The sequence below is a fragment of the Mustela putorius genome, unplaced genomic scaffold (genome assembly GCF_011764305.1).
Source record: "Mustela putorius furo isolate JIRA1106 unplaced genomic scaffold, ASM1176430v1.1 tig00000580_pilon_pilon_pilon, whole genome shotgun sequence".
NCBI classification, from domain to species: domain Eukaryota; kingdom Metazoa; phylum Chordata; class Mammalia; order Carnivora; family Mustelidae; genus Mustela; species Mustela putorius.
The window spans coordinates 7540278-7566884 of NW_025421423.1; the positions used below are offsets into that span (position 1 = coordinate 7540278).

At 34.2% G+C, this 26607-nt stretch overlaps 1 protein-coding gene across 1 annotated transcript in view; it reads left to right on the forward strand.

The window, feature by feature from the left end:
* The first annotated feature begins 6521 nt into the window (after positions 1–6521).
* The window catches only part of CYLC2 (cylicin 2), a 39623-nt gene continuing 19537 nt past the window's right edge, over positions 6522–26607 (forward strand). The window contains exons 1-4 of the mRNA XM_045081788.1: positions 6522–6582; positions 18841–18881; positions 20365–20486; positions 22144–24644. Coding sequence (XP_044937723.1) covers positions 6566–6582; positions 18841–18881; positions 20365–20486; positions 22144–24024 — 2061 coding nt within the window. The 5' untranslated portion in view covers positions 6522–6565 and the 3' untranslated portion in view covers positions 24025–24644. The remainder of the gene's footprint in view (positions 6583–18840; positions 18882–20364; positions 20487–22143; positions 24645–26607) is intronic.

Genomic DNA, 26607 nt, shown 5'->3' on the forward strand with positions numbered 1-26607 from the left:
ACACTCTCTGCCTAGCTTGCTAACAGCATACCCTGCCCCTACACACTTCTGTGCTCACTCCAACCAGGCCTCCTTACACAGCAAACCAGTACAAACCTTGCTAATATCAAGTGTCCCACCTCTGCACTCTTCTGCAGACCAAGCCCTTCAAACACACCTTCAGTAAAAGTTTATCCAAAGTGGCACCACAAGTGTGGCAGTGTGTAAGCAGCACATACAGAAGTCAGAACTACCTCAAATTGACTTCTACTTCAAGAAGTAGAGAAGATAACCACACACACCAATTCCACTGGACCCCCTAAGTTGTCTTGTCTGACTACAGGATTTGCCCACCAACCAAAGCTTCTCCGGGAAATACAGGGAGAGGTCCTGAAATTCAGCACTGGCAAATTCAGTTCTGGCAAATGCCTGGTCTGATTCAACACAAGCCCAAGGTAGTCCCAGGGATGCCCAGTAACAACATAGTGCCCAAACACTGCCCACAACAGGCAAAGAGAGCTACTGCAGACAGCTGGTCTGAAGGCAAATGCAGCTCAACCCAAACTGAGTTCATGCCACACACATAGCAGACATTCATGAAAGACCAGGTTCTGGTGAACACAGGACATTGCACTGCAAGGCACTACAGGATCTCTTATTCATAAAACCACTACTTCCTTCTTCTTCTCCTTCTTTTTAAAAGGTTTTATTTATTTATTTGTCAGAGAAAAAGAGAGACAGTATGCACAAGCAGGAAGAGTAGTAGGCAGACAGAGAAGTAGGCTCCCTGCAGAGCAAGGAGCCCAATGTGGGCTCAATCCTAGGACTCTGGGATGATGACCTGAGCCTAAGGCAGATGCCTAACCAACTGAGCCACCCAGGCATCCCATAACATTAATTACTTTCAAGATCAGGCCATGTGGCTGACATTCCTAACACACAGAAAAAGACACAGAGCTAGACAGAGGAATATGTCTCAAATGAAAGACAAGTACAAAAATCACAGCAAAGGAGTAAAATTAAATGAAGTAATATGCCTAATAAAGAATTTGAAATAATGGTCATACTCACTGGAATTGAGAGTGGAGGACCTCGGTGAGACCCTCAACATAGAGACAGAAAACAAAAAAGAACCAATCAGAGATGAAGAACTCAATTAACAAATTAAAAATACACTAGAGGGAATAAATAATGGATAGAGGAAACAGAAGAATGGATCAGCAACCCAGAGGACAGAGTAATGGAAAGCAATCAAGCTGAGCAAGAAAGAGAATAAAGAACAATAAAAAAAGAAAATAGATCAAGGAAACTCAGAAACATCATCAGGCATAACATTCACATTATGGGGATCCCAGAAGGAGGAGAGAAAGGGGGGCAGAAAATTCCTTTGAAGAAATCCTGAATCTGGAAAGGAACCAGTAGGCATAAAGCCCCCTCTAGAAAATCAACCCAAGGAGGTCTACACCAAGATACCAAGTAATTAAAATGGCAAAAAGTAGTAATAGAGACAGAATTTTAAGGGCAAGAGAGGGCACCTGCATGGCTCAGTTGGTTAAGTGACTGACTTCAGCTCAGGTCATGTTCCTAGAGTTCCAGGATCGAGTCCCGCATCAGGCTCCCTGCTCAGCAGGGAGTCTGCTTCTCCCTCTGACCCTCTCCCTGTCTCATGCTCTCTTTCTCACTCTCTGTCCCTCTCTTTCAAGAAAATAAATTAAAAAATCTTTAAAAAAAAAAAAAAAGGAAAGAGAAAAAAAAACTGTTATATACAAGGGAATCCCTATAAGTCTATCAGAGGATTTTTCAGCAGAAACTTTACAGATCAGAAGAAAGTGGCATGATATATTCAAGTGCTGAAAGAAAAATAACCTACGACTAAGAATAGTTTATCCAGCAAGGCTATCATTCAGAATAGGAAAGATAAAGAATTTCCCAGAAAAAAGCTGAAAGAATACATCACCACTAAACCAGCCTTATGATAAATGCTAAAGGGGACTCTGAATACAAAGGAAAGAGTAGAAGTAGGAGTGAGAAAAGTTGGAAACACAAAAACAGTAAAATTAAATATATCTGTAAAAATAAGTCAAGGGATTCACAAAATAAAAGGATATAGAGTATGATTTCATATACCTAAAATGGGGGGGGGAGGAAAAATTTAGTATTTTAGGATGGGTTCAAACTTAAGCAACCATACACACACACACACACTAATATATTCTACTTAATATATACTACTAAATGCAAAAGATATATATAATCACAAATCAAAAACAAGTAAGGAATAGGCTAAATATAAAGAGAAAGGAATCCAAGTATATCACAAAGGAAGCCAGTAGTAAAAGAACAAGAGGAGAATGGAACAGAGAACTATAAAAACAACCATAAAACCAGTAACAAAATAGTAATAAGTACATAACTACCTACTAGCTATTACTTTAAATGTAAATGGACTAAATTCTCCAAACAAAAGACATAGGGTAAGTGTCTGACTTCAGCTCAGGTCATGATCTCAGGATCTAGGGATATAGTCCTGCATCAGGCTCTGTGCTCACAAGGGAGTCTTCTGTGCCTCACCCTGCTCATGCTTTCTTTCTCAAATAAGTAAATAAAATATTTAAAACAAAACAAAAAAAAAGTATACCTATCATGAAGAGAACTGAGTAATGTATAGAATTGTTGAATCACCATATTGTACACTTGAAACTAATGTATTACTCTATGTTAATTATACGGGATTCTTTTTCAAAAAGGAAAAGAATGTGTCCAATTATAACTCTAGATCTATTTCTCCTTCCAGTTTCTTTGTTTCATGTACTGTAAACTCATGTTTTAGGTAGATAATATTTAGGAATATTATGTCTTCTTGATGAATGGACTCTTTTATATCTTTATGTAATGTTCTTGGTTATATTTCTTAGATAGTTATCCTTGGGTTATATTGGCTATATTAATCCTTGGTTATATTTCTTAATGACACCTATTTTGTACAATGTTAATATAGTCATTGCAGCTTCTAATTAGCATTTCCATATGTTGTATATTTTATCTTCTTTTTCTTTAAATAAGCCTATGGCTTATATAATTTTTTAATGAAAATTTTGTCACAATTCTTATTTTTCTTCTTGGGTATGTCATATGTTGTTGTTGCTATTGTTGTTTTCCCTAGACCTGCCCCTTCACCAGTGTTCCTGATCACTAATAATCAGGAAAATGCTATTTAAAGCAACAGTGATATACTATTGCATACCTTCAAACGAACTAAAATTAAAATAATTCATAAAAATCACTGTTGTGAGGATGTGGGTGAACAGGAGCTCTCATAAATTTACAGTGATATAGTTATGTTGGAAAATTGTTTGACATTGTCTAAAGTTGAGCATCACCATACCCTATCACAAAATAATTTTGTAAATTTTAGGTATCAACATAAATACACAATCATGTCTAGCATTGCCCATAACAAAATAATTTAAAATAGTTTAAAAATTAGAGGTAAAATAAGTGTTCACCAATTTTAGTATATATAAACAATGTATATAATATTTATATATACTGTAAATAATTATACTACAAATATATATATACAGAGAAGTTATGAACAAATTGCAAATACATGTAACTATATATAGATGAATATGAAAGTATAATTTATATTGAAAGTCACATATAAGAAAATACATAATATATACTAATATGAGTTTCAAACATAGACAAAATTAATAGTATAATAGTTATAATAACAATGGTCACTTTGGGGAGGACATAAAGGTTAACAAACTGAATAGATCACAGGTTACTAGTAATAATCTATTTGTAACTTAGATCATTGTTAAAACATTTGTTCATTTTACTGTATTTTATCATGCTGCTCACCTAAGATTTTAGTTACATTTAAAAATAATAAAAAATCAAAATTTTAGACATTTACACAAATTCATGATTAATTTTTACAATAATGATACAAACTACTATACTATACAAAATAGCTTAGATTATATTTATTTACTTGTTTATTTTTAAAAGATTTTATTTTTTTGAGAGAGAGAGAGAACATGAGCAGGGAGAGGGGCAGAGGGAGAGAGAGAAAGACAAGTTGACTCCCTGTTGATCAGGGAGCCTGATGTGGGGTTTAATCCCAGGACCCTGAGATCATCACCTGAGCTGAAGGGAGATGCTTAACCAACTGAGCCATCAGGCACCCCACTTAGACTGTATTTAAATTTTACATTTGGTATGGTATATGTATATTGTATATATACATATATAACATGTATGATATATGTATATTGTATATTGTTATGTATATTAAACTTTTCAAGCAACACAGAGAGAAATAAATAATTTGACAATACATGGTCAAATTATAGATACAGATAAGTTAACAAATACACAAATCACATATGTGTATTCATACATACATAATATGTGAATCTTTGAAAACATCATAAGCTTGAAAAATAAACCATCATAAATTGAAAAATCTGTTTCAATTATATAAATATATTTATTTTATGGAGAAAATTATATGCCATACTTTTAAATTGGTAATATATCACAAAATTTTAGGAAATAGCTGTGAACATCAAAGATTGACTACCCTATTTTATACTGTTATTTTAAGAAATAAACGAGTTAATATACACAAATTATTTTGTGACCTGTAAACCACTTAAAATATATTATATATATTTATACTTCTATATTTTTATTTAACAAAAATACAGTTTCTAAGTATAATATTGTATTTGAGGACATGCCTACTCAGCTGAATGACCTTTTTAAAAAAAACAAAATGTTTATATGTAATCACATTGCTGCTGAATAGACATTGGCAAAATCTTAGAACATAGAAAAATACATACAAGGCTAATATATTTTAATAATCCTCAAGTAATGTAAGGCTTTAGTATAATTTTGGCTTCATGGTAGGCAAAATTTGAAGAATGACCCCTTTTTGACCCCTCAAAAAGCCTTTCTTTTTGAGCACAGGTGGGATTCATGAATATGAAGAGACAGCATTCCCATGGTTATGCTATGTTATGAGAAATAGGTGACCTTCAAATGGAGAACATCTACATAAGCCTAATCTAACCAATTGAGCTTTTTAGAAGAAAAAAACTTTCCTTATCTGGTAGCAGTGGAGGAAGACAGAAAAAGAACAAATATGTGAAATATGAGAAGGACTTGAAACATCGCTGGTTTGAAGATGGAGGGTGTCATGTGAGAAGGAATGTTGGCAGCTTCTAGGAGCAAAAAGGAGCCTATAGTTGACAGTGACAACAAACACCACTGCAGCCATGAGGAACTGAATTCTGCCAACTGAAATGTTGCTTAGAAACAGATTCTTTTTCAGAGCCTCCAGGTAAAAAGAACAGTCAACAAATGGATTTCAGCCTATGAGATATTGAGCTAAGGAACCAAATGAACTTGCCTGAGATTTCTGAGATACAAAATTATGAGATTATAAATGTGTTTTGTTTTATAACACCAAGGTTGTGGTAATTTGTTATATAGCAAAGAAAACTAATGCAAGTTTATTATAAAAAGATCATTAGCTCTCTGAGATCTTAATAGATTACGCATACTTAAAATGACACTGAGAGATTAACTCAAGAAATCACCGTGCAGAAGGCAAGCATGGCTGGCTGCCCAGTCATGATTTGGATCTTACTACATGCTGACAGAAGAAAGGCTTTGTGTACATATACTTTCATAAATGAGGTGTATATTATAAAATATTAAACAAAATATTGTGGATTTAGAAATCATATGTTATTTGCTAAGACATCACTTTGCAAGTAAACATCAGCATTAATAGTGTTAAGTCAGTGGATAATGAAGCAATTAAATCAGAGAAACCTGAATTACAAAATCATCTTAAGGAAACTTCCTACCCAACCACTCTACAACTTACTATGGTCTGAGATCTGAGATAAAAACTTTCACTGAGTTAAAACTGCTGAGATTTTTGTAGTTGATCTACAGGAGGTGAAGTTTAATAAAATTATGCCTTAAGGGAAAAAATCAGCTGAAATTCCCAAAAGGAGCTCGATAATGACAATATTTTCAAATATTGCTGTATTTCCATTCATCTATTAGTGGGATGGAATGGGTCGGTGTAGTAAAAATTATCTCAGATCCATCAGTAAGTTGATAATTTTAATAAGCACCTAGTTTTCTTTAAAATGTTGTTATCTATGAGCAACTCATGTACTTAAGATGGGAAAAGGTAAAAGGCACAAAGTTACACAGAGACTTTAACAGACACATGAATATCAGATTACTTAACAGATGCTTAGCTTCATCTTTTTGTTATACCAGTCAATAGATTACATGAAAAATTCAACAAGTTTTTTATTAAGATGTAAAATCAACTGTTATTTTTAACCCACCATTTGTATTTTGTCAGTAATAATGAGGGAAAGAAAACACAAGTCTTAGACTGAATATTAGAGAACATAAAATAAAGTGATTCCTCCTGTTTTCCCCTTTAACTCCCAGTATTCTTGGCCTCTTTATGATGTCACTTCTCAACATCATTAATTTGAACTTACAGGGCTTAAGTCCTGGCAAATCATAGGTGGGGGAAATGTCTGTACCAAGATTGTAAGTCCTCTTGTGAAATTTGATGTTTTTAAAATAACTGAAATGTTATAGTTAGCCCTGTATTTACCCTCTTTAGAGTAAAGAGATGCTTGCTATATTATTATTATTCATTATAAACAAGAGTATGTATTTAGCAGACACATACATTCTCAAGCCATTACAGAGGTTGTTTTGATATAAAAATTAACTAGTTCATTCATTTCAGTAAAATACAAACATAGCTTTGGATAAGGCTTTTTCAAAGTGATTCTTCATTCATTTTTAGCATACTGTATTTTCTAAAACAGAAGAAAATAACTCATAGTTCTCATTCAGGGGAACTACCACTTCCTTAGAGGCCATTTGGAAACTTATGGAATTTTTTTTTTTTTTAAATGTCACAGTGACTGAGGAGTCTACTGACCTTTAGAGAGCATGGGTCAAGGGTGTTAAAACTTCGGTAATAATTTATTCTTGAGAAATACTGAGTTTTGCAAAAGTACTTTGCAATGAAAAGTAGATTATCCAGACAAGGGAAGTTTGATGATAGTAGTTTCCTTATGCATAATTTATGTTGTGTTGAAATGATACAGGGAAAGAAGACCTTCAATTATATAAGCCTTTTTTACTATGTAGGCTTAGAATAAAGGTGAAGGCATAGAACTGTGAAATAAAGGGAAACTGTAACTGGTTTTCCCTTGGACAATACTTTTAAAGGAAAAACACAAACCTTCAAACTAAACAAAATGGCCTTTAATAGGCACTGGTGCTTACTTCATTACAATGCAATCAGTACTTTAATAGACAATCACCAGTGAAAGGATTCAATGCATTTGTAATGATTAAAGGCTGAGGGACTTGCTGATAATTACAAAACAATCTGCACTCTGGCATATAGCATGACAGAATTACATTGTATACTAATTACTTTAAAATGTTTAAGCACAATAAAATATTGATGGCATTACTATTATCATGAGCACTGCACAGATTTCCAAGAACTTCAAGAGTTAAAAACATATTTTTGGTTTTGTGACTATTTCTTTATGTTGTTTTCTGGCATAATTCTAAAACTCTCATTTTATCATAGAAGGAAACTATGGTTAAATTCATAATCAAATGGCCTCAAACACACAAAAAATTCCTTAATAACAAATTCTCATATTTAACTGGATTCAAGTGGCCACTTCCAGTTCACTTAACAGAGAATCTGAGATGCAGAAATTATTTCCTACTTTGTTTTTCCTCTGAATGCTATGACAGGACCTTAATTTTAGACTTAAATTTCTATGTCATGGCTATCAATTTATAGGTGATAAAGAAAATACTCCTTTTTGAGTTCAGTTTTCCCTCTCTTCACTTACTGTTCTTTAATACTCTTGTTCATCCAAATCTCAGCAACTCCATTTGAGTGCTTCACTTTTTCTTGCCTTTTCCTCCTACTCAGGTTGTGTCAATCAACTCAATTCTTCCATTTCTAATGGTGAATCTAAGGTTTCTGAAGGAAATAGGAGAGGTTTTCACAAAGACTGGGTTATCTCAAAATCTAAACTTTTTAAACTTCCAGTATTAGCTTCTGGATCACAGATTCACTGCCCTTTTTTTTTTTTTCCTTGAGTTGCATTAATTAGGTCCTCTCTTATCATCTTGCCTAGGAATTCACCTTCATATAGAATAAAGTTTATGAGCCCTAGCACTACTGACATTTTAGGAAGAATAACTCCTTACTGTTTTGAGGAATGGGGAGAGGGTAGGGAGGTCCTTGTAAGTAGTCAGCAGCATCCCTGCCTTCTATACCCTAGATGCACTATCAGCACTTGTGTGTGTACAATCCCCCCCACCACGTCACCCCCAAATTGCACACAATTGTGATAAAAATACCTCAGGCATTGCAAATGAACTGGGGTAAGGGATTCATAATAAGCGCAGGTTGAGAAACACTGCTCTAGAAAATGCTAGAAAGAGACAGGAAATCTCACCTTAAGGCAGTTGACCTTTGCTTTAAAAAAGAGACCCATAAGGCAATTGACCTTTGCCTTAAAAAAAAGAGACCTCTACAGCAAATGTAAGAGTGACTCAGGCCCCAGTCAGTCCCTGGAAAATCTTCTTTAATATTTACTTATACTTGTACTTCTGTAAGATATATTTATACATAAAGTACATAAGAATTTTATGGTTTTAATTGCCATTTAGCTGATGTAGAATCCCCAAATCCAAAATCAACTGGCAGGATATCCTGTGATACTCACACATAATGATTATCTGTAGCCATTTTACTATTAAAATCAAACTTAATTGTGGAATGTTTTTAAAATGTTAATTGTTTAATTTCTATAAATGGAAAAATTAGAAAATAATTAGAAAGGAAAAATTAGAAAATATAAGTTTAAGAAAATAGTACAAATTTCAATAACAAAAAACCTTTAGAAATAAGTTTTTGAAAATATATGCAAGACATGTATAAGAAAACTAAAAATTTTCCTCAGGGAATTTTTCAAGGAAAGTTTTTTTTTCTTTTCCTTCCTTAGATTTTATTTATTTATTTGACAGACAGAGAACACAAGCAGGAGGAGTGGGAGAAGGAGAAGTAGGCTCTGTTGAGCAGAGAGCCCAATGATTGCCTCTGTGGGTCTCCATCTCAAGACCCTGGGATCATGACCTGAGCTGAAGGCAGAGGCTTAAGTGACTGAGCCATTCATGTGCCCCATAGGAAAGTTTATATATATAAGTTTATACGTATAAACTATTCAGACCAATGACAGTGTGTAATAAGGTGTTTATACGTATAAACTTATATATATAAATATATAGATATAGATATTTTTATTATATGTAATAAATATATATCCTCTGATCCAAAGATATCCTTTGGATAACGAGTACCTACTAGAACAGCTAAAAGTAAAGATTAATGATACCAACAGTCAGCAACAGTGTGGGGCATCTGATCAGTTCAGCATTGGTGGTGGGTATAAAACGGTACAACCACTTTGGAATAACACTTGATATTTTTTAAAATAAAGTTGAACATACACATGTTACATGTATGATTCAGCCTTTCCACTATAGCTTAACCAAGAGAATTTCATAAAAAGACTTGGACAAAATATGTATAGCAGCTTTATTCACAATAAGCCAAAATTGAAGTAACTCAAATGTCCACCCACAGGAGGATGGAAAAATTCAGAGTGGGGTATATCATGTAATGGAATACTGTTCTGCAATCTAAAGGAATGAAATATTCATATATATATAACATGGATGAATAAAAAATACATTGAAAAAATCCAGAAACACAAAAACACATACTGTATGATGTAATTTTTATGAATTTCAAGCATAGGCAAGGCTGTCTGTAGTAACTTAACAGCCTTTTGTGGAGGAAGGGCAGCATGGATTGACTGGAAACTAGTACAATGTAACCCAATGGTGTGGTTGAAAATTTCTGTGTTTCTTAAGGTTGTTTAAATCAGGGTTACTGATAAATGTTTAGTTCTCTTGAATTTTCACTGAAAAGAGTTTATAGGACCCCAAAATAGCCATGATCTGAATACTCTAGTCCTCACTCCCTATGTAAATTTACATGTCATAAGTAATCCAATACATTTAACCTTTAGAAATAAATAGCATTTTGCCACTCTTTCACCTAAATCTGGTTCTGCTGGTGAGAGCATCTCTCCCTTTACCTCTCCAGGACAGTCAAGAGATTTTCTAGATCAGGATACATTTAGATACAATTTTTGAAGTTTCTCATTAAAAATAACAACAAAAACAAAAACAAAAACACATCATCAGCATCCTTTATTATTTGTTTTTCTTTTGAGAATATTGTCTAATTTAATTATTTGAAAAGAAAGGGGCGTCTGGGTGGCTCAGTGAGTTAAGCCTCTGCCTTCAGCTCAGGTCATGGTCTCAGGGTTTTGGGATCCAGCCCCACATCACATAGGGCTCTCTGCTCAGCAGGGAGCCTGCTTCCCCCTCTACCTCTGCCTCCCTCTCTGCCTACTTGTGATCTCTCTCTATCAAATAAATGAATAAAATCTTTAAAATTAAAAAAAAAAAAAGAAAAAAATCTGCAAAAAGTTAAAAAGGTTGTCTTGGTCTCTATTTCATTGATTTCTGTTCTGGTCTTTATTATTTCTCTTCTCCTGTTGGGTTTAGCCTTTCTTTTTGTTCTTTCCTCAGTTCCTTTAGGTGTAGAGTTAGGTTGTGTATTTGAGACCTTTCTTGTTTCTTGAGAAAGGCTTGTACTGCTATATATTTTCCTTTCAGGATTGCCTTTGTTGTGTCCCACAGATTTTGAACCATTGTGTTTTCATTATCATTTTTTTCCATGAATTTTTTCAATTCTTTAATTTCCTGGTTGACCCATTCATTCTTTACAGGGATGCTCTTTAATCTCCATGTATTTGGGTTCTTTCCAAATTTCCTCTTGTGATTGAGTTCTAGTTTCAGAGCACTGTGGTCTGAAAATAAGCAGGGAATGATCCCAATTTTTTGGTACCAGTTGAGACCTGATTTGTGACCCCAGATGCGATCTATTCTAGAGAATGTTCCATGTGCACTAGAAAGACTGTGTATTCTGTTGCTTTTGGATGGAATGTTCTGTATATATCTGTATTGTTCATCTGGTTCAGTGTGTCATAAGGCCTTTATTTCCTTGTTGATGTTTTGCTTGGATGATCTGTCCATTTCAGTGAGGGGAGTGTTCAAGTCCCCTACTATTATTGTATTATTGTCGATGTGATTCTTTGATTTTGTTATTATTGGTTTATATAGTAGGCTTCTCCTACGTTAAGGGCATAGATATTTAAAATTGTTCTATCTTCTTGTTGGACAGACCCTTTGATTATGATAGAGTGCCCTTCCTCATCTCTTATTATAGCCTTTGGCTTAAAATCTAATTGTTCTGATATAAGGATTGCCACCCCAGCTTTCTTCTAATGTCCATTAGCATGGTAAATTGTTTTCCACCCCATCACTTTAATTCTGGAGGTGTATTTGGGTCTAAAATGAGTTTATTGTAGATAGCATATTTATGGGTTTTGTTTTGTTTTGTTTTTGTTTTTCCTGTTCTGATACCCTATGTCTTTTGATTGGGGCATTTAGCCCACTTACATTCAGGGTAACTAATGAAAGAGATGAATTTAGTGCCATTGTATTGCCTGTAAGGTGACTGTTACTGTATATTGTCTCTGTTCCTTTCTGGTCTACTACTTCTAGGCTCTCTCTTTGCTTAGAGGACCCCTTTCAATATTTCCAGTAGAGCTGGTTTGGTATTTACGAATTCTTTCAGTTTCTGTTTGTCCTGGAAGCTTTTTATTTCTCCTTCTATTTTCAATGATAGCCTAGCTGGATATAGTATTCTTGGCAGCATAGTTTTCTCATTTACTGCTCTGAATATATCATGCCAGTTCTTTCTGCCTGCCAGGTCTCTGAGGATAAGTCTGCTACCAATTTAATATTTTTGCCATTATATGTTACAGACTTCTTATCTCAGGCTGCTTTCAGGATTTTCTCTTTGTCATTAAGACTTGCAAGTTTTACTATTAGATGGTGGGGTGTGGACCTATTCATATTGATTTTGAGGGGGGGTCTCTGTGCCTCCTGAATTTTGATGCTTGTTCCCTTTGCCATATTAGGGAAATTCTCTACAACAATTTGCTCCAATATACCTTCTGCTCCCTTCTCTCTTTCTACTTCTTCTGGAATTCCAATTATTCTAATGTTGTTTCATCTTATGGTAGCACTTATCTCTTGAATTTTCCCCTCGTGGTCCAGTAGTTGTTTGCCTCTCTTTTGCTGAGCTTCTTTATTCTCTGTCATTTGGTCATCTATATCACTAATTCTCTCGTCTGCCTCATTTTTCCTAGCAGTAAGAGCCTCCATTTTTTATTGCACATCATTAATATCTTTTTTGATTTCAGCTTGGTTAGATTCTAGTTCTTTTATTTCTCCAGAAAGGGCTTTTATTTCTCCAGGCAACGTTTCTATAGTATATTCCATGCCTTTTTTGAGCCCAGCTAGCACCTTGAGAATCATCATTCTGAACTCTGGATCTGACATATTACTAATGTCCCTATTGATTAGGTCCCTAGCCTTTGGTACTGCCTCTTGTTCTTTTTGTTGTTGTTGTTGAGTTTTTCTGCCTTGTCATTTTATCCAGATAAGAATAGATGAATGAGAGAATAAAATACTAAAAGGGTGGCAAAGACCCCAGAAAAATGTGCATTAACCAAATCAGAAGAAACCCCAAATCATGGGTGGAAGAAAGGGGGTAAAAAGAAGTTCAAATTTTTTTTTTTAAAAAAAGGAAAAAATGATTAAGGAAAATATAGATGTTAGACTGGTGAATGGAACAGAGCCACCCACTTAATTTTGGGAGTACTTTAGTCTCTTAGAAGAAACTACCTTCCAAAATTTTAAGAATGAAATATATATAAAGACGGGTAAACACAAGGGATGGAATATGACTGTAAAGATGAAAATTTTTTAAAAATTCTAAAAAAGAAGTTGATAAGATAAGTTGGTTGGGAAAAGAAAGAAAAAGAAATTGTAGAGAATTTGCTGAGGCTAGAGACTAGAACAAAGCCCTGTGGTAGATTTAGGGTATATTTTGATTAGAAGTTGTATCCCAAAATTTTTTAGAAGAAAAAACCCTATGTATATACAAAAAATAAAGTTAGATACAATGAAGGATAAATATAATAATAAAGGCTCAAAAAGATTTTTTTTAATGGAAGGTATTGTTAAGATAAACTCATTAAAAAACGTTAAAAGAGGGAAAAGTTTAAAAAATTAGATAAAAAATAAAATTTAAAAAATTAACTTTGCAGTCTAAAGAATCATGGGGTGAAAGCCATGAATTCCATGCTTTGCTTCCTCCTCCTCTGGAATTCTGCTGTTCTCCTTGATAAGAGAGCTTGACCTTGGCTGGATTTCTTTCTGATCTGCCAGGGGAGGGCCCTGTTGTAATGATTCTCAAGTGCCTTTGCCCAAGGCAGAATTGCACCATCCTTGCCAGGGGCTGGGCTAAGTAATCTGCTCTGGTTCGCTCTCAGGAGCTTCTGCTCCCTGAATGCTTTCTGTAGAGTTTTGGAGGATGGGAATTAAAATGGCAGCCTCCTAATTTTTGGCCCGGAGGACTGGAGGGATTGGGGCTCCACTCCTCAGTGCAAGGTCCTGTTGGATTTGTAGGTGTTCGGAATGGTTTGATAAACTGTCTAGCTGATCTCCTGCTACCTAATGTCATCTCAACCTGCTACTTCTCTGCCATCTTGACAATTTGAAGGTTTTTTTTTTCTTTTAAGATTTTATTTATTTATTTGACAGAGAGCAAGATCACAAGTAGGCAGAGAGGCTGGCAGAGAGTGAGAGAGGAGGAAGCAGGCTCCCTGCTGAGCAGAGACCCCAATGTGGGGCTCGATCCCAGGACCTTGGGATCATGACCTGAGCTGAAGGCAGAGGCTTTAACCACCACCCAGGCACCCTAGGTTGTTCTTTTTTGATATAACTGGTTTCTGAATTAAGGTCTCTGGATACACACACACACACACACACACACACACACATAAAATAACTAATACTTCATCTTAACCAAGGTGAAATGGAAAACAGATGCCACAGAATCTGTCTTCAGGAGCAGTGCACACATCCTAATATTTCCATATCAATATCAGTATCTCTGAGCCTTTTATTTTTAAACTCAGGATTCTTTTTTATTCTTTTAAAAACTGTTTTTATCTGAGCATAGTTGACATAGTTTCAGGTGTACAGCATTATGATTGGGCAAGTTTATACACTGAGCTTTGCCACCAACAAGTATAGCTGCTATGTGTCACTATAAAATGAATAGTATTATAGCATCACTGACAATATTTTCTATGCTGTACCTTTCATTTCATGACTTATTTATTCCTTAACTGGAAGCCTGTATGTCTCACTCCCCTTCACTCATTTTGCCCATCCATTCAATCCTCCTCCCATCTGACATATCAGTTTGTGCTCTGTATTTATAGGTCTGATTCTGCATTGTGTTTTAGATTCCATATATGAGTGAGCTTTAAGTAAAAAAGGTACCCCTTAACATTGTGGAATGTCATGTATTCATGATGTAGAAAGGGTGCTGGGTTTAGGTTTTCCTAAATAAACATTTGAGATCATAATGTAGGGAGACATCAGGGACTTTTTTTTAGGACAAAAATTATTTTTATATTACTACTGGACAAGGTGTGTGGGGTTTTTTGTTTTGTTTTTGTTTTTGTTTTTTTTCCTTTAAAGGAGTAAACAAGTAACTGCCATTTTTTTTTCTTAATCTGAAAAAATATAATCTTAGTATAGAATACACCTGTCCTTACTTTTACCTTTAACTATATCTGTGGTACATTTTAAAATGTATAATAAATTCAAAGTATAAGGACTCTCAACAATGTGGTATCTCCTTCTGTTTTATATGAAAGGAAGCAAGTATTGCTTGAAGACACTTTATCCATTTGAGGAAGATGTCCTCTATCTCTAGTTTTCTCAGAGTTTGTAATTATGAATGTTATTTTTTCAAAAATTCTTCTGTACATCTTGAAATGATCAAATGAATTTTATTTGTCATTTTCAGTATTACATGGGTTGATTTACACATGTTAAACTAATCTTACATTCCACAAAGTAAATCTCAATAACCATGATGTCTGCCATTTTATATCATTGTTCAGTAAGATTACTTAGGAAGGTAAAAAATTTTTGTGTCTGTGTTAATGCAAGGTATTGGTCTATCATACTCATTTCTGGTAATGTCTTTAAGAAGTTTTGGTGTCAGAATTATTTATATTGGTCTCAGAAATGAGTTGAAACATTCTCTTCTTCCTCGTTTCTGAAAAATTTGTGGATTTACTAATTTTCCTTAACTTTTAATAATTTATCAGTAAAACTGGCTGGGGTCTGTTCTTTTCTTTCTGGGAAGATTTTTGATAATGGATTCATTTTATTTAATAATTATGAGTCTAGTCATATATTTATTATTTAATCATGTGTCTGTTTTGCTAAATTAGTTTTACAATGGAACTCATCTATTTCACTCAAGTTGCTGAATTTATTGTTATAAAATTATTAATAATATTCCCCATTATGCTTTAAAATCTATGTAATTATAAAACTTACATCAGTCCTGATATTGGTAATTTGTGTTTTCTCTTTATCAGTTCTACTAGGAGTTAATAAATTTTAAAAATCTTTACAAAAATCAAATTAGGGATTTTTTTACTCTAATTTTTTTCACTTTGATTCTGTCTTAAAGATTTATTGTTTATTCTAACTTTGAATTTATTTTGATATTTTCCTGATTTTAAAGCAAGGATTTAAAACACTGTTTTAGGGGCATCTGGGTGGTTCAGTTGGTTAAGCAGCTGTCTCTGGCTCAGGTCACGATCACAGAATCCTGTGATCCACTCCCACATCCTGCTCCCTGCTCACAGGGAAGCCTGATTCTCCCTCTCTCACTCCCCCTGCTTATGCTTACTATCTATCTGTCAAATAAATAAAATCTGAAAAGACAAACAAAAAACACTGTTTTAGGGGCAGGGTGGGGGGGCTCAGTTAGTTATGTATCTGCCCTTAGCACAGGTCATGATATGGGGGTCCTGGAATCAAGCCCCATGTTGCACTCCATATTTAGTGGGGAGTGTGTTTCTCCCTCTCTACCTCTACCCCCAGCTCATCCTCTTTCTTTCTCTCAATTAAATAAAATCTTTAAAGAAAAACAATTTTAAAATTTTTAATGTAAGACATTAAATCTATTAAGTTCTCCTCTGAACTTATTGCAGTATTCTGTAATTTTTGATTCTATGTTATTATTTAGTTGCTTCTTTTTTATGAGTTGTGATTTTTGTTTGACTGCTGGTTATTTAGAAAGAACTATTTTTTTTTTAAATTTGGGTATTTTCTATATAATTTTGGTTTTGATTTCTAATTCAATTGTTTGGTGATTAAAGAACATGACCTAGGGATTATATAAGGAATTAATGGATCTGGCCTATGTATAATGTTTTAAATCTCAAATTTAATAATATTGCTTCATGAACTTGAAATATTTTCTCTTTCAGAGTATTTAAAACAGAGATGTTCATAACCATGATTGCACATCAAAAACTTTTTAGGAGTTTATAAATGTATATTGGCTAGATCCAAACCTAAAGATTTAGATATGGTAAGGCAAGTAATTTTTAATGCATGCTCTCAATTAAAAAACAACAACTGTGTGAATGGAGCTAGAAAATATTATGCTTAGGTGAAAGGAGTCATTCAGAGAAAGAAAAATACCATATGATTTCAGTCATATGTGGATTTTAAGAAAAAAAAAAGCAAAGTGAGAAAGAGAGAGGCAAACCAAGAAAACAGACAAAACAGAACAAATTAATGGTTACCAGAGGTGAGATGGGTGGGGTAATGGGTTAAATAAGTTATGGGGATTAAGGAGGGTACTTACAATGAGTACTGGGTGTTGTATGGAAGTGTGGAATCATATTATACACATGAAATTAATATTATACTATATGTTAACTAATTGGAATTCATACAAAATTTTTAAAACCACTGGACTAGACAACATTTTGGTCAATATATCCCAAATTTTATTCAATTAAAATCACTTAATTTTTTAAAAAGATTTCTTCATTTGAGAGAGAGAGAGAGCATAAGCCAGAATCCCAAAGCAGGGCTCAATGCCAAGACCCCAAGATCATGACTCCAGCCAAAATCAAAAGCCAGATGCTCAACCAACTAAGCCATCCAGATGCTACCATTTTTTAAAAGATTTATTTATTTGAGGAGAGGTCAAGGGGTCAGGGGGAGAGGGAGAGGAAGAGCGAGAGAGAGTCCTAAGCAGACTCTCCACTGAGCATGAAGCCCCATGTGGGGCTGGATCCCATGACCATGAGATCACAACCTTAGCTAAAACCAAGAGTCAGGAGGCCAAACTGACTATGCCACCCAGGTGCATCAAAATCATTTAAATTTTTACAGAGTGACAAAAATGTGCCAAGTATTGTGTTGAGAAATAGAGCCTAAATAAAGATATCAGGGTATGTATTTTAATGTACTTTATTCCTCAATTTTTTTTTCAATTTTAGTATAGTTGACAATGTTATATTAATTTCAGGTGAACAACATAACAATTAGGCTTCTTTATATATTATGCTATACTCATCACAAGTGTACCTACCATTTGTCAACATACACTATTACAGTGTCATTGCCTATATTCCCTATGCTGTGTCTTTTATTCTCATGCTTTAGTCATTCTATAACTGAAAACTTCTATCTTCTACACCCCTTCACTACACCCCACCCCCCCACCCCCAGCAATCATCACTTCTCTCTGTTCCTGGATCTGGTTCTGCTTTTTATTTGCTTGGGTTTTGTTTGTTTGTTTAGATTCTACAATGTACTTCTTTCTTAATACTTACATAATGTCAAAATAAGTAAAATACTATGTGAGCATGTGTGTTTCTGTGTGTGTAAGCCCAAAACTCACATGTGATCAATAGGGCTTTATTTCTGTAATATAATGGGATGTTGTAAAATAATACTTCTCTATCAGATCTTAATATATGTTTCCATTACAAATCAATAAAATGAGATTTTAAAATTCATGTTTGTGAAAATAAACAAGTTTGCATAGTAGTAAAGCAAATAGAAACTTTTAAATGAAAAATACCTTACAACATAGTTTTATTTCTCAGCATTCCTAGAGAACAAAAATTTAAAAAAAATTAGAATCTGTATCAACACTTATGGTGCACAATGACAGACATAGACACATACACAACACACACATTTGTTTACAGACATAAAGGTATGCCATTGAATGATCTGGCTTTGCTTAAATTTGAGAATATTTTGAGAATCTCATTTTGCTTAAACAATGCTTTTAAAGTGATGTCTTTGCCAAAATTCAATTGCAAGAAAATTTGGAACATGAGATAGAGAAAAATAATTCAACTATGAATTCACAATTAAAAAAAAATCTTTATTTCACATATGGCAATTTGATAATTTTTAAATGTTTCTATCTATTTTAGTTATGTTGAAGTTTGTGCTAAAACCACACATTTACTCATCTGTTTTTTCTAGGATCAAGTAATCTTACATAGTAGTAGAGATCTGAAAATTCAAAATATTACTCTAGTTGGTGATGGCAAGTGCTTACACTTGATCATTATAATAATGATCATTAAATACAGTGATTGTATGTAAATTAATTAAAACATTTCCCTCTTATTTTAATAGCCAAAAAATAAACTTTGGAACATATGATAACTACATTCCAGGTAAGAAAAAATTCAATATTTATTTTTGAAATATGATTAATTTTAGGATTAGTATTACTTTTGTTTTTAAGATTTTCTTTATTTATTTGACAGAGAGCTAGAAAGAGGGAACATAAGTAGGCCGAGTGGCAGGCAGAGGGAGAGGGAGAAGCAGGGTCTCTACTGAGCAGGGGGCCTGATGTGGGGCTCCATCCCAGAACCCTGGGATCATGACCTGAGCTGAAGGCAGCCATTTAACTGACTGAGCCACCCAGATTAAGATTACTTTCAAGGATAAATGATTATTATCCTCTATTCAAGGTGACAAAGCAGTAAATAGCTCATGAATATCATTAAAAATCAACTTTCTCATGGATTTGGCAAACATTTTCTAAAGATACTTTGTTTTTGAATCCAACAAAGTTTAAGCAATATATTCAGCAACATAAAGCTGTTATGTTAGAAATCATACATGTTAGAAATCACACAATCAGATACTCTTATATTTGAAAAGTAGTGTAGAAACTGGATAAACAATTCACCCATGTCTGCAATGACTTCCACTACATTCATGACAGATATATCTTCCTTATAAAAATTCACCAATTTGATGTTGAAGGAATTCATATACCCAACAATTTTCCCTCGTATATTGAGCTTAAACATGCCTTTCATTCTGTATATGTTCTCATTGATCCTGTTTTTAGGAGATACACAAGAAAGGATATTATCTCTTACATGAAGTATTATACTGCACATGTTTAAGTGAAATGAAAAATCTCTCTCACTCGCATTGGTACCCCAAACATCTTTTAACTATTTTATTTTTAACCATTTCCTTATAGTTTCCAGGAAACTTTTCCCTCACAGTCCCAATTCTATAGGTACACTGTATTTATAGTTTACTTCATTAATATGCCACTTATAACAACAGTGAAGTTTCTATGTGTATAGCATTTGCTCCTATACCTTGGAAAATTGCTAAAGGAAGCTTAATCAGTAACATTTAGAATCAATCATATATTTATTGAATATTTTAAAACAAGTACTGTCTGTGCTAAGTATTTTCGAGGCTACTGAAGTGTAGTTATCATGTTTTCTGATTTCAAAAAAACTGTATTCTAACCAAAAGGGATCTAAAGCAAAAATCTAGACTGGGAGAGATAGAAGATTAAAAGAGGGCACGTATTCCATGGAGCACTGCTTGTGGTGCAAAAACAATGAATTCTGTTATGCTGAAAAGAAAAAAACAGTAAAGAACTTTTTTGCATTTATGTTACAGACCATATTAGTTTCACAATAATTATATAGTTTTCTATAAAACTGATCAAAATAGAAAATAAATTTTTATTTTAATATATTGATAGAGAATTTCAAACATAACTAAATGAATGAAGCCATAATTTGTATCATTTGTTCATTCATGAAATCTATTATCTTACTGTCACTTTAGTTCTGATGAAATTTTATTTACTCAAGAACATTTAATGTCTTCTTATTTTAGTCAGTGAATTAAGCAAAAAATCATGGAATCAGCAACACTTTGCCCTGAGATTTCCCAAACCACCAAGGCCAGGAAAAAAAAGAAGATCAAAACCATCCCAACTACGAGACAATGCAGTTCCTGTGAGTATTGGAAGGATCATGTAATTCTACTAGTGCTAAACCTGTGAAATCACATTTTATAGCTGTTATGTGCTATAGATCAGCACTGATCAATGGGATTTCTGTGATGATAGAAATATTTTATGGCTTTATATTCCAATGTGGCTATTGGACATTTAAAATGAGGCTAGTGTTGGAGTGCCTGGGTGGCTCAGTAGGTTAAGCCTCTCCCCTTAGCTCAGGTCATGATCTCAGGGTCCTGAGATCTAGCCCTGCACTGGGCTCTCTGCTCAGCATGGAGGCTTCTTCTCTCTCTTTCTCTGCCTGCCTCTCTTGTGATTTCTGCCTACTTGTGATTTCTCTCTCTCTGTCAAATAAATAAAATCTTAAAAAGATAAAATAAAATAGGGCTAGTGCAACTGAGGAATTGAATTTTATATCTCAGTTCAATTCAATTCAATTGTGGCTTTTAAATACCATATTGGAGAGCACAGTTAAAGGTAATTCAAATTCAATACATGAAGGAAGTAGATATTTTTATTTGCATTTCATCGTATAAACCTTGTCCCCTTATTTCATATTTCTTTAGTAACACCACAATATAGAAAATATGTGTCCAAGAAGCACAAAATTCTGGAGATCCTAATGTTACAGTTAGTATGAACATTCAGAAAATATACCCTCCAGCTGGGGAAACTCCCTCATTAGAGTCATGGGATTATATTATATCTTGATAATGTTTTAATGCTTCCTCATTTTATGTAATATATCATTCAGGATTCTGAATATTAGAAGTATTTCTCAATGTTTCTAGAGTCATCATGGGATATGAGAAGTTTTTTAAAAAAGTTTCACAATATAAGACTATCATCAACTCTTGCTTATTTTAGGGAATGTTTACAATTAGTAGTGATCCTAGCTTATTCTGTCATTTCACACTCTTTGTTTTTCCTTTCTTTCTTTATTCAATTTATTTTTCCATTGTTTGTTAACATCACTTCCAAAGTTTGTTACTTTTGCCCTTGAGATTTTGCAAGCACTTGGTTAGAAGTTGAAAAAAAATGCACCATTCTGCACAAAGTTATGTGCATCAAATGTTACAGCTTTTATTATTGTAGCTTCCTATCTGATAATACTCAATTTATATTTTGCTTAGTCAGAATTTCAGGTTTTTCTTTTAACTACAGGTAGCATTTCAAATTCCAGAGACCTTGAATGTGATAATAGAGACCAGGACATGCCGGAACAGGAAACTATTACACTTAGTTTCTGAGTTAGCCTAGGAATGGAAAGTGGGCCAGATATTTTTTTGGGGGGGCAGGGGCAGATATTCTAAGAATTTTTGAGAACACCAAGGTGGGTGGAAAGCCTTTTCTGATTGTGAAGAAAGATTCTGATATGTCATTAGTTAGTCCTCACTATCAATTTTAACATAATGGCTTGAGGGAATTATGAAGATCCTCTATATTGAAATGGGCCCACAATGAGACATGACTACCCATTAGTCCAAAAAAGAATGAAATTGGAAAAGCAGAGTAAACTATGACATCTACAATTTATCCACTATTTATCAAAATCTAAAATCTTTTAATGGTTGAAGTTAAAATGCATTTGGTATGTGGTAATAAAAGCTGTGTAACATACAAATTGTTCATTCTTATTCTAACCAATATTCCAGATATATGATTCAGAAAAAATAAAAGAAGTTTCTAAGCGACCGTTATGGATGCACAGTTCTTTAATGAGAATTTCTGAGAGACCATCTGAATATTTAGCTGCCAGGAGGCAGCGTCCATATAAACCAACCCATCAGCCAAAAGAAGATACTAAGGTAACAGATGCAGAAAAACCTATATATCCAGAAACACCTAAGAAAGGTAAAGAAGACAAGCAAGAAGACACAAAGGACATATCAGAGTCAGAAACAGAACCCACAGTTTTAAAGGAGCCAAAAATAACTAAGAAAGAGTCAAAGAAAGATAAAGATATAGAAACAGGAACTAGAGATGAAAAAGATGTTGCAAAAACAGATGCCAAAAAAGAAAGAAAAGCTTCAAAGGAGGGTAAGGAGTCAGGTACAGAATCTGAAGATGAAAAGAAAGATGTCAAGAAAGAGAAGAAAGCCTCAAAGAAGGACAAGGAGTCAGGTACAGAATCTGAAGATGGAAAGAAAGATGTCAAGAAAGAGAAGAAAGTCTCAAAGAAGGACAAGGAGTCAGGTACAGAATCTGAAGCTGAACAGAAAGATGTGAAGAAAGAGAAGAAAGCCCCAAAGAAGGGCAAGGAGTCAGGTACAGAATCTGAAGATGAAAAGAAAGATGCTAAGAAAGAGAAAAAAGCCCCAGAGAAGGGCAAGGAGTCAGGTACAGAATCTGAAGATGAAAAGAAAGATGCCAAGAAAGAGAAGAAAGCCTCGATTAAGGGTAAGGGTTCAGGTGCAGAATCTGGAGATGAAAAGAAAGATGCTAAGAAAGAGAAAAAGGCAAAGGACAAGGAGTCAGGTACAGAATCTGAAGCTGAACAGAAAGATGCCAAGAAAGAGAAGAAAGCCCCAAAGAAGGGCAAGGAGTCAGGTACAGAATCTGAAGATGAAAAGAAAGATGCTAAGAAAGAGAAAAAAGCCCCAAAGAAGGGCAAGGAGTCAGGTACAGAATCTGAAGATGAAAAGAAAGATGCTAAGAAAGAGAAAAAAGCCCCAAAGAAGGGCAAGGAGTCAGGTACAGAATCTGAAGCTGAACAGAAAGATGCCAAGAAAGAGAAGAACGCTCCAAAGAAGGGCAAGGAGTCAGGTACAGAATCTGAAGCTGAACAGAAAGATGCCAAGAAAGAGAAGAAAGCAAAGGGCAAGGAGTCAGGTACAGAATCTGAAGCTGAAAAGAAAGATGACAAGAAAGAAAAGAAAGGCTCAAAGAAGGGCAAGGAGTCAGGGGCAGAATCTGAAGATGAAAAGAAAGATGCCAAGAAAGAGAAGAAAGCCTCGATGAAGGGTAAGGGGTCAGGTGCAGAACCTGAAGCTGAACAGAAAGATGCCAAGAAAGAGAAGAAAGCCCCAAAGAAGGGCAAGGAGACAGGGGCAGAATCTGAAGATGAAAAGAAAGATGCCAAGAAAGAAAAGAGAGCCTCAAAGAAGGACAAGGGATCAGGTGCGGAATCTGAGGATGAAAAGAAAGATGCCAAGAAAGAGAAGAAAGCCCCAAAGAAGGGCAAGGATTCAGGTACAGAATCTGAAGCCGAAAAGAAAGATGCCAAGAAAGATGCCAAGAAAGACAAGAAAGCCCCAAAGAAGGATAAAGGGTCTACAGAATCTGAAGATGCAAAGAAGGATAAGGATGGGAAAAAAGATACAAAAAAAACAGGAGAGAAAGATGACCAATTGAAAGACAAGAAAGATGCAAAGAAAAAGGGGAGTAAAAAAGGTAAGAAAGATGAAAAGAAGGCCAGTGGGACAGATACTGAATCAAAGGATGGTGCCAAAAAAGATGCCAAGAAGGATGCCAAGAAGGATGCCAAGAAGGATTCCAAGAAAGATGTCAAGAAGGATGCCAAGAAGGGCAAATAAACCTTGAATAATAATTCAAAAGCATTTGATAACAATTTTAGTAGTCTGAAACTGAATATGAGTGACAAGGGAATTCAAAGAATCAAATATTTTTTTTTAAATGGGGCAAAGAAGAATATAAAGCAAGACCCAGAAAAGCATCATAAAATATAAGAAAGATATGAAAAATTAAAAGTGATGAATCATTGAAGGACTTGGATGATACCTATGATAAGTTTGGGGATATGAAAGATTCAATGAAAGATCCCTAGAAAGGTTCAAGGAAGAATATTCAAATCAGGATGCAGAAGTTAATGACACTGGATCTGTGGATAAAAAATAAATAAAGACTCCAAAATAATCCAAGGAGGCAGATGTTCAATCTACAGAATCAAATAGTCTGAAGCTGCATCCACAGATTTAAATACCATAGGTGTAATGAGAGAATCAAAAAAAAAAAAATCAGAAACTGCACTTGCAAATAAATACAAATACAAATTGAAGGTAGCATTTCTTTAAAAAGAAAGAAAGAAAATATGGTTTCCTTGTGAACCTATACCACCATCCCTGAAGTATAAACAGCCATAACCAGGTTGATGGATGTTGAATGTTCCACTTCCAAGCCAAGATAAACATACTTGGTAAGTTAGTTTTGTTTAATAATAAGCCAAATTGGATTAAACAATAACTGAGTCAATTTAAAGTCTGAATTGAAACCTGCCATTCTTATAAAAATCTGTGGAATCTGTTCACTATGTTTTTATTGGAATTTGGCAAAATGCAGTAGCATTTACTTTGTGCTTTCTTATTAACAAGAAATTACTTGTGAATTTGGTGAGAATACATTAGAATGAAGACCTTAAAAGTATCAATGAAAAAGTTAAGTAGAACTATTTATCATGAGCGAGGAGACTGATTTATGATACATCTTAACTTTAACAACTACTTACTTATCAAGATATTTTTTTTTCTCCTCAAACAGAAAATAGTAGCCAAGTTCTCTCCATTTAAGACAGGATGTAAATCAAAAATTTCCAAATTACCAACATATGTAAATTGAAACAAGGTGAATTAAAGAGATGCCTTGTAAATTGCTAATACATATGCAAAACCAAATTCACCAGCATTCAATAGAGTCTAATAGAGTGAAAGCATCTACATATTATTTAGATGTGAAAACTATTTATTTTATATCTTTATAACTATATTAAACTCTCTTGTGATCCATAAGTCCTATTAATGTGAAGAGAAAAAAAAGAAAAACATAATGCAAAATGCAAAACTCTTCAAATATCCAATTAGTAGCAATTAAATCTCTTTAAAATTCTCTCAGATAAACTCAACATTGTTGCAGAACTTGCTAAGTGATTTTTTTTCCCTTTCATCTCTCCCAGTATAAATTCTGGATGTAAAATAAAGCTTCTCCTTGATACTCCTAGTTCCACATGTTTTCAAGAACTAGATTTATATGAATAATGAGGTATAATTGTTACCTGCCCTTAAAACATTGGCCCCTGTTACCCTACATCAACTCCTGAAGGATTCATGGCCATTTGTAACTTACGGTCTTTGAGGTGGCCCTACCTTGCAGATCTGAATCAGCTGTAATGACAGAGTCAAATCCTGCCCCAATATTCTCTCCCTCTTGCAAGAACTCATTCTTCCTTTCTCTCTGCTTGTAAGTAAAATTATATAGTCAGATTTTCAAAATTTTCTGGAAATGCTAGCATCTTTCTAAGGATTTAGAGATTCATTTAAAAGCCTCTATTCCTCTAAAAAAAATCTCTTAGATTATTTTCTAATATGATATTCAAAAATCAAGTTTTAGATTAAAATTTAAGGTATAGTTTTAGAATAACTGAGCTCCTAACTTTATTATTCTATCGAAATGCATGAAGGTCCCCCCAACCTTTTGGAGTTCCAATTGCAGTGCCCTTCTTTTCTGTCTATATATTTCTCTAAAATTATTCCATTCTATTCCCATGGTTTTATACATCATTCTTTTTCTGTTGAAACCTAGTGATTTTTCCACTCAGTTCCAAAAGCATTTGTCTAAATATTAAGTTAAAGCATCTGCTTGAATGTCTTCCAGACATCTCAAAATTAACAGGTCCCAAAGAGAACTCAAACCTGTTTTCTCCATCCAAAACCATTTTCTCCAGGTTTTCACCAATTCAGTAAATGATGCTGACATTAAACTTCAATCTAAATCTGGTGGGTCACTCATAATTCTTTCTTTTTCACCATGTTTATCTATTGCTGAGTCCTGCCTGGCTACCACCAAAACATTTGAATTGATCTACTTCACTCCATTTCTATCATTTCTACACTAGAAGTCCAATCAGCATTACTTTTCACTTGGAAATCCCAAAGCCCCCTAAATGCAGGGAAAGCAGCCTACTTCATCGTTGACCACCACCCAACATCTCATTCTCAACACAGAAATCATGTTCCTTCATTACTCTGAATCTTCTAGTATATTGGTGTTACATTTAACATAAACTTTTCTTTTCTCTAGCTTTAATAATCTGGCTTCTGGCTGCTTATCTGCCTTCATGTGGTAGCAAAATTGCCTATCATGCTGTTGTCACACTGGATTTCTTT